At 41.5% G+C, this 14896-nt stretch overlaps 2 protein-coding genes across 3 annotated transcripts in view; one reads left to right on the plus strand and one right to left on the minus strand.

Moving 5' to 3' along the window:
• Nucleotides 1-825: 825 nt before the first annotated feature.
• ARL4D (ARF like GTPase 4D) lies at nucleotides 826-4357 on the minus strand. The gene is made up of 2 exons (XM_088480834.1): nucleotides 4243-4357; nucleotides 826-2060 (listed from the first exon to the last, which is right to left on the minus strand). Exons 1-2 carry the CDS (start codon nucleotides 4313-4315, stop codon nucleotides 1345-1347), a joined length of 789 nt encoding a protein of 262 aa, XP_088336960.1. The 5' UTR covers nucleotides 4316-4357; the 3' UTR covers nucleotides 826-1344.
• Nucleotides 4358-5055: 698 nt separating this feature from the next.
• CCDC200 (coiled-coil domain containing 200) overlaps nucleotides 5056-14896 on the plus strand; it is an 80837-nt gene continuing 70996 nt past the window's right edge. The window contains exon 1 of one of the 2 annotated variants that reach the window (XM_088480837.1): nucleotides 5056-5126. The gene's annotated coding sequence lies outside the window, so the exon portion shown is untranslated. Of the gene's footprint in view, nucleotides 5132-14896 lie in introns of both variants that reach the window. The other variant, XM_088480836.1, reaches the window with a different exon arrangement.

Below are 14896 nucleotides of genomic sequence, written 5' to 3' on the forward strand. Positions count from 1 at the left end.
CGAATCCCAGCAAGGACCAAGTAACTATTGTGTCAGGAGCGAGAGCGCTGCTTGCTGTGACCAATTAGAGGCCAGTACAATCACAGACACACTGTCATTGGCTTCAGCCACAAGGTAACAGGAATGGAAGAAGAGAGTCACATAGAGAGGAGGAGGCAGCATCTATGCAAGTGTGTTTTTGCTACCAATGAGCAAACTGTCAGTGTTGCAGTCATCCAGTACTGTAGTTGCAATGCTACCGTTAGACATTACAGTAAGCACTATACCTACTATATTTACATACACCTGGCATTACTACTGATGATCGTAATATTGCCCATTACTATTAGAGCTGCTACATATTGGTGACATTTAAATATTAATGGCCATAGTGCCAATTATTATGGGACACTAAATACTTAGCAAGCATTATTTTACCATTACTTATCTTATTTCAGAATTACATAGGTGGTATTATAACCCTGAGTACTAAGACCTTCATTTTCTGCTGAGGGAAGGCCACCTTTTCTGGTTAAAGTAAAAATTCTGACATTATCGGTTCTGTTCTATAAATAATGTTTCCAACAAGACCCGTTTTTACTGAAAAGACTTGTAGAATACTCACCTGGTAGGAACCAAAGTTCCAGCACTAGTAAGTAACTGTGATCCAACCCATAGCAACTAGGCAGATTGCTTGTCCGGTTTGTAGTGCAGTTAGGAAAATTAGTGCAGGCTTTCAAGGATCGCAACAGTTTTTATGCACACTGCCCCTTTAAATAAGTCAATGTTTATTGCATAAAGGTTTGTTATTAATTGAACTTTTAAAACACAGACCACAAGGACAAGTGTAATCTACTTTTCATTTATTTACTATAAATAACTTAGGTGAGCATTCTACAAAACATATACAAGGTTTGTACAAAATAAGACAGTTCATTCTGTGTTAAGGAGTAGAGGGATTAAAAATACCCAAATACTCTGAAAGGGAGGGGGGGAAAGTGATAAGCAAATAGTGATAAAGTATATAAACATATGCTACCCTTGTTTTCATTAAATAAGTAAATTCCCCCAAATGTCTTTGTATTCCTTAGCACAGATCATCCAAAGCCAATGATAGGCATGGATGCTAGAAAACAACTTTCCCCCGTGTGTCCATATCCTCGTATCTGAAGCGTACCGGTAAATAAATATTCTTACTCCGATTTAGAAGGATTGCGCCATGTGGACAGCAAATACTGTTCTGTAAGCTGACCAGATCACCAGTGTCAGTCACCAGAATGTCATTGTTCCGTTTTACTGGTACAGTAGAATGATAGATTTTATTCAAAGATGCAGAGAAGTTGTCATTCATTGACCTAATACAGTTCATCGCTTCTTTTTGCTGTGTCTCAGCATCTTCTTCCTCTTAAGAATCATATCATAGAGTTTCTCAAGTCCTTGATGCAAACCTCTGCCATCTACAGCACTACAGCCCTGAATGTGACTCAGGGTAGATGTGCCAAGTTCATGTACGGCTAACAACTTCTCCACCTCTGTCACAGACAGTGCATCAGTGATGTCTTGCTTGTTAGCAAGGACTAAAACAGGCACTCCTTGGTTTTCAGAGGTCCTGGTAATTTTGTGCAGCTCCACCTTGGCTTCCTCCATTCGTTCTTGTTCTGAAGAGTCCACAACAAACACCATGCCATCAGTCCTCCTGGTGTAGGATTTCCATAAAGGTCTCAGTTTCTCCTGGCCACCAACATCCCAGACTTGGAAAGTGATTGCTCTGGAATTCCCAACTGGTGCCTTTATCTTTTCCATATTAAAGCCTTTGGTGGGAACACATTTCACAAACTCCTTAAATTTTAGTCTATACAACAAAGAGGTCTTCCCAGCTGAATCCAACCCTATGACAACCACATGTAGGGTCTGAAAGGTAGGAAGAAAGGAGGTGTTTGGTGCAATCTCTGTAAGATGATTCCCCATGGCTTTTTTGTGTTGGTTATTATTTCTCAAGAACTTTTCAAAGATGGTACTCAAGTTCTTTAATGGAGTCACATAGCAAAGATGTGTGGTGTTAAGTTCATTCAAAGCCTTATCTGAAAGGGAAAATAAGAGGAGACTATTAGGCAACATCTGGCACAGAAAGAAATAATTTGAGGAAAACAGGAGGATGGGGGTATTTGAAAGAGAACAAGCATAAGAAATGTGAGTACCCTCCCCCCAGCTGTTACCCAGCCTCTGTGCACAGACTACAAAAGAGACTGACATTCAACCAAGATAAGCAGGGAACCAAGCAATTCTTGTAGGGACCTGGGTATACAATTACTAGAAATTCATTGTTAAGTGTACTATGCACAAGTATACTCACTGCTGTATGTCTAACTTTCTATATAGGGGTTACAGAACCGGTCTGTTGACATCTTGAAATTTGAGAATGGATTTATTTTGCTGGTTGAGGCAACTGTTTGTTAAGGGGTTGCACATACAAATTACTTCGTGTAGGGTGGACTGGGAACAAGCCACACAGGTTTTTATAATATATGCAGTTTGTTTACTTTAAAAAAATATATATATGTTATATAATAATAATAAAAAAGTATAATATTATATATATAAAAAAAAAAAGTTTTTTGTTTCTAGAATAATTCCTATACAAAAAAAGTCTTACAAATCATCTGTGTGCTTTTGCGATTAGATCTGCTTATTAAAAAATTACATTTCTGCAACTCCATGGAGGGGGGACAGATGTTGTGTTGAAGATATCAGGAGATACAATGTGCACTTGAAAACTTGGTCACCAGTTTATTTGCCTGAACAAAATGAACAGACAAACATAGCCTTACTGTTTGCAGTATCCAAGGGCAGTAGTGTAACTCATGCTCTGCCTCTCCTTTCACAAACCTAATGTTTGACAAATTTACTTTACTAGATTTACACTGTTTATGGGGATCCCACAGCACACTATCCATTCGCACCTCTGCAGGGAACAAAAGCTTCTCTATCTGCAGGAGACTGGGAGCTTGCAGGCAACTCCATCAACATTCAATGGATTTGGCCAGGGGCTGAAAGCCCATTTTTTCAAGAAAGAAAGTCATCTATAAGCCTGCAATAAGCAGCAGTGTAGCTGGATATGTAAATATTGAGAGGGTGGGTGCACGCTGCGTATGTGTAACAACTGCATAGAGAATTAACTGCATACAACATGCAAAATGAAAAAGCAACACACCACAATATAACTAGTAATAGTAATGAAACAGATTTGCGCAATAGAAATTTATATACACACCCTCGCAGATAATCTTTATACGGTGTGTGTTATATATATATATTATATACATACACACACACTCAATAGAGAGCAATTCACAATTGCTGGCATTAGTGTAATGAAATTACCAGCAGTGTTCTTAAATCAGATTTGCCCAAGCGTACTGATAATCTGCTCCCAGTCTGTCTCATTACATTGGAAGTACCTCTCCCATCCATGATCAGCTATACAGGAGGTAATCCCCCATAACACATCCCCTGCAGTCTGTCTCATTACATTGGAAGTACCTCTCCCATCCATGATCAGCTATACAGGAGGTAATCCCCCATAACACATCCCCTGCAGTCTGTCTCATTACATTGGAAGTACCTCTCCCATCCATGATCAGCTATACAGGAGGTAATCCCCCATAACACATCCCCTGCAGTCTGTCTCATTACATTGGAAGTACCTCTCCCATCCATCCATGATCAGCTATACAGGAGGTAATCCCCCATAACACATCCCCTGCAGTCTGCGTGCAAGCAGCAGTCAGTCAGGAATCCTATTAGGGGGTATTTCCTATACATTACAGGCAAAGAGACACCATATAGCTGCATATTCTACATGACAATTTCTCAGACAATTTATAGCTAGAAACAAAACTACAGGATTTAAAAAAAAATTAAATCTGTACAATGGTAAAATGCAGTATTCTTCTATATAGAGCTATATAACCTCCAGCTATACTCACACACTGCAGTCAAAATATCTCTTGCAAACAACTGTATCGGATTACTCTTCAGACCAGATCTAAACACTCCTTATACATCCAGCCACAGCATTCGCCCTCCTACCCCGTCATTTTGTAACAATCATTTGATATTAAGATATATTAAATTATAATGTTCTTTTCTAAATACAGTTACTACACCAAGCAAGATATAAACATGGCACTGGTCTCCAACACAGGCTGCACAGCAGGAATGACATTAGCACACGGAGCCGCATAATAGTAAGCAGGTAATCACCTTGTACACACGGGCTGTGTATGATGTGTGCCCGGCGATCACACAACTCCGTCCTCTCCCCAATGCTGCTCATCCAACTCTGCTGCACTGAGTCTGCACTGCAGCCCTGCCTTTCCCTCAGCCCCGTGACATCACCTGGAGACCACGCCCATTTCCTTCCCACTTATTAACTCCTTCTGTACCAGTGATTACTGCTCACGCTAGCATTATATCACCCTAATACATAGGATTTACTATCAGAACAGGACACACTGACATACTTATTTTGTTAAGTCTACTGTATGCATGGACAACAGCTTACATAAAACACAGACAGTCCATGCCTGTTGTTTAACACAATTGTAAATGTAGATTTATTAACAAATAACTGAAATATTTATATAACACTCGCATATTACGCAGCGTATATATATATATATATATATATATATATATATATATATATATATTACTATGTAGCTTACTGTATACTATCTACTGTCCGGACGGATGGTCAGACTAGGTTAAATTTCATCAGATGCCAATTAACCTATTGCCAATGCCATTATATAATTGTATCTACATATTACACTATGTAGTTGGAGATTAACATTAATAAATGGATTTCCTAGCGCGTATTGATAATGTGGATAATCAAGTTTATTGGTTTGTTTTAGTTGGTCACCTATACAGTATAGCCAGCAAGGATTCCCCCAAAATGAATGTGTCCGGCGGGCGCCCTCTAGTGATAAAATGCAATATTAGCGTAGGGCTGTTATGTACAGCTGTTTTTTCTTACTGGACAAAACAACATTGTTTTTTTTTTATATCACAGGGGAAGTGCTTTGATAGGGGTTCAAATCCCGACAGCAGAAGCCCGGCAGAGGTGAAGATCCCGACAGCAGGTAAGGTGAGTACAAACTAACCTAACCCCCCCTATCCCAAACCTCCCTTAGGGGTGCTGAACCTTAACCCCCCACCCCAAGTGCCTAACCCTAACCCCCCTGTAAGTGCCTAAACCTATCCCCCCTTCCCCGCTGCCTAAACCCGAGTCTCCCATGGGGGTGCCTACCCCTAACCTCCCCACGGGGGGGGGCAATCCCTAACCCCCCCCTCCCCTAGCCTAACCCTAACCTCCCTGGGGGGTGCCTAACCCTAAGTCCCCCCCCCGGGAGCCTCTAACCTAACCCTCCCCCCCCGCGCCCGGCTTACCTTCGATCGGCAAGCCGGGTGTCGGGCTCCCAGCGTAGGTCTAATAACAGGCGTCGGGATTTCGACGCCTGTCATTAGACACTTGCCGGGATTAGACAGTCGGGATGCCGACAGTCGGGATTTAGATAATCGGCATCCCGACTACATACCCTTTGATAGCAGGGTATAAATAACTGTATCTTCCCATAAAAAGCAGGCATACTGTATGAAGAATACAGAAATCAAAACATGGTTTTAGGTACACAACACAAGGTGGTCAATCCAATTAAAAGGGATGCACTCACGGGTGTGAGCCAACGCAACAACAGCCACACTTGACGGCAGACTGAGGGGCCCATTTATTAATGACCGCATTTTGCAATGCGATCAGGGCATGCAGTATCGCCCATGATCGCATTGCAAAATGCGATCATACCGGCCGAATGTATGACCCGGCACATGCACGGAGACGGGCTCCGAAAAGAGCCTGTCCCTGCGATGTGGCCGGAGCGCATTCCGGGCTGCTGCCCATGCGCAGTCCCGCGGACTGCACATGAGCGGCGCCTTTTGCCGGCGGAGGGATCTGGAAGATCCCTCCGCCGGCTCAAATGCGGTAAGTGCCCATAGGACACAGCAGCTAACGCTATCTGCAGATGGCGTTAGCTGCTGGGGTCAATATCGGGAGTGCGAAGCATTCCCGATATTGATACATTTGGCAGCATCGCATCCCCCATAGAAACCTATGGGGGAGGCGGCTGCCGGCGGCAATGGAGGGATCATACATTCGGGGGATACTAAGTATTTGAGGTAAACCCCCGAAAACAGGTGTTTTCGGGGAATTTACCTCAAATGATCTTTGATAAATGTGCCCCTGAATTCGCTCAAAACATTGCGCAGCCCCATAGGGCTACGTACAAAATTGAGCAAGTTCAGCCTGAAAGAGGGCTGCGAGAGGTGCAAAATGTAATTAGTTTATGGTGAATCGGTGCCATTGCACATAGCGCAGAGACACTCTGGGCAGCACCATTGCTGACCCATCGGCCTTTCCTTCTGGCTGTAGCACCCGCGGAGCTTCCTGTGAGCACCCTGTACATTATATGCAGCCAGTCAGGTGTTCTGAGGACGCCTGGCCAGTGCTGCACTTACTGGAACTGCAGGTCACGCCCCCTTTTGCGCAACGTGATGTCATGACGCCACCTGCTAAGGACGCAATTGTGCCCTGTTATGGCTCTGTGAGGGTGTGTCTTTGCATAATTCTGTAATAACAATCATCATCATAATGCATACACTTTAACAAAAGCTTTTAAAATATCTTCTTTTTCTTCTGTCTTTCTTCCTGGGCTAGCCAAGTCACAATGACTATTTCTGGTGTGGGAAAATGTGGTCTCACATTGGGCTCTAACTCTTGTGGGAGTGGAGGATGACTCTGCCTACAGGAGCTTGCTAATGCAAAAAGGCTGCCGTAGACCCAAGTTGATGGTGAGGTATGAAGCCCTTGCGACTAATGGACCTGACCACATTTATTGCCCTAGGCTCAGTAGTACCAATTTATATTGCTTGATCAAAAGGAAAATTTTCCACAGGCTTAACTGTGAAATAAAGATTAGCCTGCGCAATATTCCTGGAAAGAATAAAATATCTCAGCAAATGTGCAGATTAGACACTAAGCTGCTTCACTTATGAAATTTATGTATATAAGATGAGTTCACAGTTAATATGCTTTCAATTTTATCTTGTGTATTGTGTGATTTATAAGTAGATGTTATGGTATACATTTTTATACAGCTTTTCTGAGATATTTTGTTATTTAAAGGAATATTGTGCAGTTTACTATGTGTTACATTGACTTATGTACCTGACCTCTGCAAATGTCGGTATCATGCAATGAATAAGGGACCAGTCTAGATGTCACGTGCCCATTTGCCCAGCCCGCCTCTGATTAGACGTACTGTATAGTTAATTGATGATATTTGTATTGGTATATTCTGTCTTGTAAAGCAATTGGGAAGAACTTTATAAATAGTGCTGTTGCTATTATTGTCTATAAAGCTTGAATGTTTTGGGCTCTTCTTTGGTATAAACATTTATTTGAAGATATTGCAGCTCCTCAAATTAGAGCATAGTGAGTCTTGAGCTAAAGGTTATTATTACATATATTATTTCACTACATTATTAATATGAAAATGCTGTATGCGCATTGCAATTTATCTGTCCACCTCTACTAATATGGGCAAATTATCAGGATGTCAGTATAGGACAGATCACAAGTTTATTATTGTTTATTACTCTTCATAACAATAGTTTTAATGTCAAACATATAATATTGAAGGTTCTGCTGTTGTTATGTATATGGATATCATCATTGCAAAGACACCAATAATCCCATTGTTGACTAATGTCTGTTTCACTGTAGCAAGGCTGCAGGCTGCTGGAATGCATTTTATGATAACTAAGTCGTCTTACAACTTATATTAGCATGCCCGAACTCTGAGACAGCTCAGAATTAGTCGCATCATTTACACATAGTCCATTAACCTATTATACCACACATTGTTATACAACCGAAAAGAGGTGAATATATTTTTACACAGCACTGCATTCTTCACATTAGTCTTTGAACATTAGTTGGGCACCATCTAGTGCTCACTTTGTAAAACTACACTTTGAGGGGTATTCAATATGAAACGTAAACTTCGCTGTCGAAGTTTACGTTTCATATCGGAGATTTTTCTGGGATAAAGTATCGGGCGTGCGCCCGCTTTATCCCCGTATTCAATATCAAATCTACAAAAACGGGAAGGTGCGAAGTCGGATTTGCGTAAAAAAACGAAATTTTCCTTGAAAAAATTGTAGGAACCCGTTAAAAAGTTGTAAAAACATGGGGGATCACTATGGGTACCCCCGTTTTAGCCTGCAAATGAAAGTCGGGGATTTAAATAGCCGCAGCAGGTGTTTTTTTCCCGACATTGAAGAAGTGTTGCCGAAGAGCACTTAGGTTATTTTTTTCGTTTTTTTAAGTGGTCCCATCAAATCTGGGGTACATGAAAATGGGTACTAGCATATTTTTAGGTCCCTAAAGTAAGTTTTTAAAAATTCTGCATCTATGCACCTGCCGCTAATAGCCTATTCTAGAATACACCTGCCGCATACTTGCAGAATAGCCCTGAACCTATTTCCCTATTTTTAAACACTTTTTTCCCATTTTTTTTTTTCACCCTAATTTTTTAATTAATTTTTTGGGGTGTCCCTATTTTTTTATTTTTTGTTTGACACAGTTCTTTTTAAAATGTCATTCCCAGGGGTGCAGGCTATTTTTTTTAAGCCTGCACCCCTAAACCCCAATTCTGCACTTTTTTTCGCCACCTATTCAGTGGTGAAAAGTTATCCTCTTTTTTTTTTCAAAGACTTTTCGAACCTGCGAAAAGTCTTTGAAATTGAATACAGTGTAAAACTAAAACCTGCGATAATGACGTCATAGGTGCGATATTAACGCAAAAAACGGACTTATCGCTCCATATTGAAATCCCCTATTTGTGTTTTAATGTTTGTTTGTTTTTAAGAATCTATTGTTACTTTATATAGAAATTTAGTTTGATAACTTATGTAGCTAAATGCCAGTGGGTATGATTCCATAGGTATACAAACCCAAGGATAAACACAAATGTCAGTCCTTGAAGTGCCTATTTGGTCCCCAAATTGTACTTGAGTCGCATGTTTAAGCTCCTAGGAGCAGGGTCCTCCTCCCCACTGCCTCACAGCCTTCTTCTCTAGCACTTCTATGACAGCCGTCACCTTCAGAGCTGTACTGTGCATGGAGAATTGTGTTGCTAATTGTTACTTGTGTTCTGTTTATATTTTGCTTACTGTATTTTAATGTAATATTCTGTGTACCCTTTACTGTATGTACGGTGCTGCGGACCACTTGTGGCACCCTATAATAAAATGTAATAATAATGTGTACTTCTCTTCCTTATACATTTGCCATATTGCTGGATCTATTTTGTAAACATAATTTCTAGCCTTTCTTTTATTGCTGGTTAATGTGCCATGGTGTATCTAAACCTTCCTGTTATGGGAATCTCTGATAATCTAGGTTCAGATGCAGCCCATATGAATATTTGGAATCGTACAGTATATACTGACATCATATATAGATAAAAAAACTGTATATAATACCTGTCCCATGAAAATGCAGACACTGCATATGTTAGATACACTCTGCTACAGTTCATATCTCACCAACAATATAAGTTAGGTTAGAAATGATGGGGCCTATGTAGCAAGTCTTTTATTCATAAAATTATGTAGAAACTGCAGTCACTGCATAATTTTATGTATTGTAGCTATGTACTAATATCACAATGCAGGATATTTCAGTGAAATTTCCATCAGAGTGTTAATAATTACTGCAGATCACAGTCCCTGTTATTATAAATGGGGACTATAATCTGACCCCTATGTACCAAACTCCAAAAGCAAAGTTTTTCTGAGTTTGGCCCGGTAGTTTACACCATCTTCAAATGGTGTAAACTGCTTTAAGCTTCATGATCTCCTTTCCATCTGTCTCCCGCAACCCCCGGCTGGCAGCGGAAGCTGACGCTGTGCACATGCGCAGTGTCAGCTTCCCCCGGAGAAGTCTTTCAGTTCTATAAAAGACTTCTACAATATGCCGGTGATATAAACTTGCAGGGACAAGTTCCTGCGAGTTCCCCTTTGTACGCAGCAGGGATATTTTCATTAAAAATTAAAATATCCCCTGTAATATGGATCCTTAATAATTGTGGTAGTGCTGCGATTAATAATACATAGGCCTCTATATTACATAATAGACCTCATGGGTTTTATTCCCATTTTAGGGAAAATATTTATAAAGACCATCTAACGCTTTGCAAGTTTCACTGCTATATGTCACTGTTAAGGTGCGTACACACTAAGCGATATATCAGACGATATATCATTCCAACTCAGATCGCTGAGTGTGTACGGGTTATTGCGCGCTCCCGTGCGTCATTTGACGCATCTTCTGATCTCCTGTGCATGCATGGCAGATCATAAGATCTGGTGACCAAAACCATACCTCTGGATGCGGCAGGGGAATGATATATCGGGCCGTCATACACCAGATCTTGCAGTGTATAAGGACCTCCCGAATCCCGTTATATTTCGCTGTCGCATCTGCCGTCACATTGTCTAGTGTGTACCGAGCTTTAGTGTTTAGTTGTGTTGTTTGCTTTGTATTGTCTAGTATATATTGTTAATACAAGAAAGGCAGTAAAGGTGTTGCTATACACAAACAAAAGTATGTCAAAATATACAAACGTTACTAGACCTTCTTAGGCCTCTGTAATTATATGTAACAAATTATTTATACAGTATATTTATTAATTTATTTATTATCAGTTATTTATATAGTGCACACATATTCCACAGCGCTTTACAGCAGTGGCATCACCTGACTTAGTGTCATCCAGTAATGCCACGCCCCCTGGCGTATGACATTTTGAGGGTGTTACCACGTCACACCCCTGTTTTTGTTACGCAGGTGATTTGCCCAGCGATCCGGGAGATGCTGGACAGCCCTCAGCCTCTCCCTAGTCTCGGCACAGTGTGGATGATGCGCGCATGAAAATTAACCTACCAGTATAATTTTGTATTGTGGGAGGAAACCGGAGCACCCGGAGGAAACCCAAACAAGCATTAGGAGAATATACAAACTCCACACAGTTAGTATATCTAATTTACATAATGCATATCAAGAAGTCTGATTTTGTAATCCTTTTCAATATATGAGATAGATTGACTTGTTGACTGACAGATTGACAAGAAGATATCTTATTTTCACTAATCTGCTTTCTTTTTTCTGATATATGAAATATTACTGTAGATAGCACTGTAATAAAGTTAGGTGCTACATTTTCATGCTATGAGCATATGCTGTGACGGCTCAGAAAGAGGGCATTGCTTTACTCTGCTGTACATTATATAAACATTCTCTGTAATCTGCATTATATGTTGGAACTATACAAACTGATTAATAATAAATATAATAGTTATCTAAAACTTATTTACCTTCTCAGTTACTTAAGCTCTAGCACAATGTGATGTTAGGAAATTAGTATACTTTACATAAAATAATAGTACGTGATAGTGTACTCCTGTACAGCTTATGTGACATGTGTTACCCATGTAATATTTATTTAGTTTCATTATGATCTTTTCAAGCTTAGCCACAATGTACTGCGATTAAAGTGTTAACCATTTTTTTCACCTAAGAGGATTGTCCTTAATTATGTACTGTCACTACACATATACAGTAGACTATTCTTGCTATGGTAACGGAGAACACAAGGTTGTAGAGTATAATGTTACCGCAGGCAGGTGTGCACCAGACAGTGTTAATTAACGCATGTGCTTGTTGCTGAATATGTGAAAAGCTTTGAGTTAAGACCATTCACTGTTTTAGGTAAAAACAATATGGAAATATTACTTAATATAAAAATACGGTAATAGTGGAATTGTACTTTGTATATTGAGAACAAATATGTATTACAGCTGTGTGCAGTCAGTTTCCGTATTCCTCTTGGAATGTGCAATGGTGTTATACTGAGGATGTGATTATAGATATTATTGACTCCTACGCTATACACTCATGAAATATACCTCTGAGCCAAACAGAGCAAAAATAAGAGTTATGGTAGACTTACCTTTGATAACTCTTTTTCTTCGAGGTCCATAGGGTTCACAGGAACTACCTTGGGGAATATGTGGTTTGGAGGAAACCTGGCACCAAACAGTCAACTCTTTCCGGTCCCAGGATGCACTGGATCCTCCCCCATATATACCCCACCTCTGGCCACAGGTACTCAGTTTGTAAACAAGTCCATTGGCAGGAGAATGAAAGTGGAGAAGGAAGTACACATTACACTAGAAACACTCATATAATGAAGAGGGAATCAGTGACAAGAAGGAGCAGATCCCACTGAAGCCAGGTGCATCAGGGAGGGTGCCCTGTGGACCCTATGGACCTCGAAGAAACAGAGTTATCAAAGGAAAGTCTACCATAACTCCTATTTTCTTCATCAGGGTCCATAGGGTCCACAGGAACTACCTTGGGGATGTCCTAAAGCAGTTCCCTTAAGGCTGGGGACGCTCCTGAGCCGACAGGAGGGTCTGCCGCCCAAAGGAAGCATCTTGGGAGGCAAAAGTATCATATGCATAGAATTTGATAAAGGTATGGATGGAAGACCACAGCCTTGCACAGCTATTCAGCTGAGGCGCTATGCCTAACTGCCCATGAAGGTCGTACAGACCGAGTTGAATGTGCTGTCACCCTGCTGGGAACAGAAAGATCAGCCTGCATATAAACTTGAGAAATAGTCATACGCAGCCAGCGAGTCAGAGTCTGCTAGTTAGCTGGCCAACCACGTTTGTGAAAGCCATACAAAACTAAAAGTGCGTCTGATTTCCTGATAAAGTTAGTACGATCCACATAGATCTGAAGGGCTCGAACCACATCCAATGAAGCTTCACCAGCAGAAAGGCATGAAGACTTGAAAGCCAGTACTACAATTTCTACAGTACTACAATTTCTTCATTTATATGAAAACGGGATACCACTTTTGGAAGATAGCCTGCCTGCATATGAAGGACAGCTCTATCCTTGTAGAAGATCAAATATGGGGGGGCAACGCAAAAGTGCTGCCAAACCAGAGACTCTGCGAGCTGAGGAGATATCGAGGAGAAAATGTGTCTTCGCTGTCAACAACTTGAGGTCCGCTGTATTCGAAGGTTCAAAGGGGGGAACCTGTAGTTCCCTGAGAACAAAAGACAAATCCCATGGTGCCACCGGAGGAACAAATGGTGGTTGCAGATGTAGAACACCTTGCAAAAACGTTCTAACATCCGGCAAAGAAGCAATTATATGCTGTAACCAAACTGACAGCGCAGAAACCTGTACTCTCAATGTGGCCAGGTGGAGACCAAGGTCTAATCCAGTCTGGAGAAAAGCCAGACCCTAAAAACCTTAGGATCAACTTTTCTATTGGAACACCATAGAAAAAAGGAATGCCAAATTCTGTAATAGATGTGGGCAGAGGAAGGCTTTCTTGCCACAAGCATCGTATGAATCACAGCGTTGGTAATCCTGGACCCATACCTGGGGATCTTATAATTGTGCCGTGAGGCCATGAGATCCACATCTGGTAGTCCCCACTTGTCCACTAGGAGCTGGAAGACCTGTGGGTGGAGAGCCCATTCTCCAGCATGTATGTCCTGATGACTCAGGAATTCTGCTTCCCAGTTGTGGACTCCTGGGATGAATATTGACGAAATTGCCGGAAGATGACATTCTGCCCAAGTCAGAATGTTTTCCACTTCCCACATGCCTGCCTGACTTCACGGGCCTCCCTGATGGTTGAGGTAGGCTACCGCAATTGCATTGTCAGACTGGATCTGGACAGACCTGCCATGAAGGATGCCTCGTGCTAGAACTAGCGCCCTGCATACTGCCCGGAGTTCCAAGATACTTATGGGCAGGTGACATTCCTGAGATGTCCACCTTCCCTGGAAAGTGCGATAACTTGTCACTGCTCCCCATCCATGGTGAGGAATACCCACCTTGGGATCCACAGAGGGCGACCTTTGTTTAGATGAGCCATCTGAAGCCACAAGGCCAGGGAGAGCCGAACCTCTAGGGAGAGAAGGAACGTCTGAGACTTTATCCACTGATACTGACTGCTCCAACAAGACAGAATCAATAGCTGCAAGGGCCTGGAGTGGAACTGGGCATATTGCCCCAATTCGAAGGTGGAAACCATGGACCCCAGGACCTGCATTGCTGCGTGGACTGATACTCTTTGATTGTGGAGCAATTTACACATTGCAAATGTAGAGCTTCAATCTTTTCAAATGGCAAAAGATACTCTGTGCCTGAGAATCCAGGAGCGCTCCCAGATGTATCATCCGCTGAGTTGGAAAAAGTGACGACTTTTTCCATTTGACAATCCAGCCATGCTCCTTTAGGCAGGCCACTGTAGCTGGAGATGATGATGTAAAACATCCTGAGATTGTGCCAATATTAGGACATCAGCCAAATATGGCAGTATTCTGACCCCTTGTTGTCTGAGATGAGCCGTCATGACTGCCATTATCTTGGTAAACACCCAAGGAGCTGTGGACAGACCAATGGGTAGAGCCTGAAATTGGTAATGTTGCTGAGGAACAGCAAATTCATAGAAACCTTTGATGGGATAGTGCTATAGGCACATGCAGGTATGCGTCCTGTATGTCTGGGGAAACCATAAAATCCCCAAGTTCCATTGCCAGCACAATTAACCGTACGGTTTCCACACGGAATTTGGGTAAATGAATATATTTGTTGAGATGCTTTAGATTCTGGATAGGGCATTCAGTTTCTGAATCAAGAACAGATTTGAATAATATCTGATACCCTGTTAAGCCAAGGGAACTGGAATGACAACCCCTG

Source organism: Taudactylus pleione, unplaced genomic scaffold (genome assembly GCF_031769625.1).
Source record: "Taudactylus pleione unplaced genomic scaffold, aTauple2 ptg000256l, whole genome shotgun sequence".
NCBI lineage: Eukaryota > Metazoa > Chordata > Amphibia > Anura > Myobatrachidae > Taudactylus > Taudactylus pleione.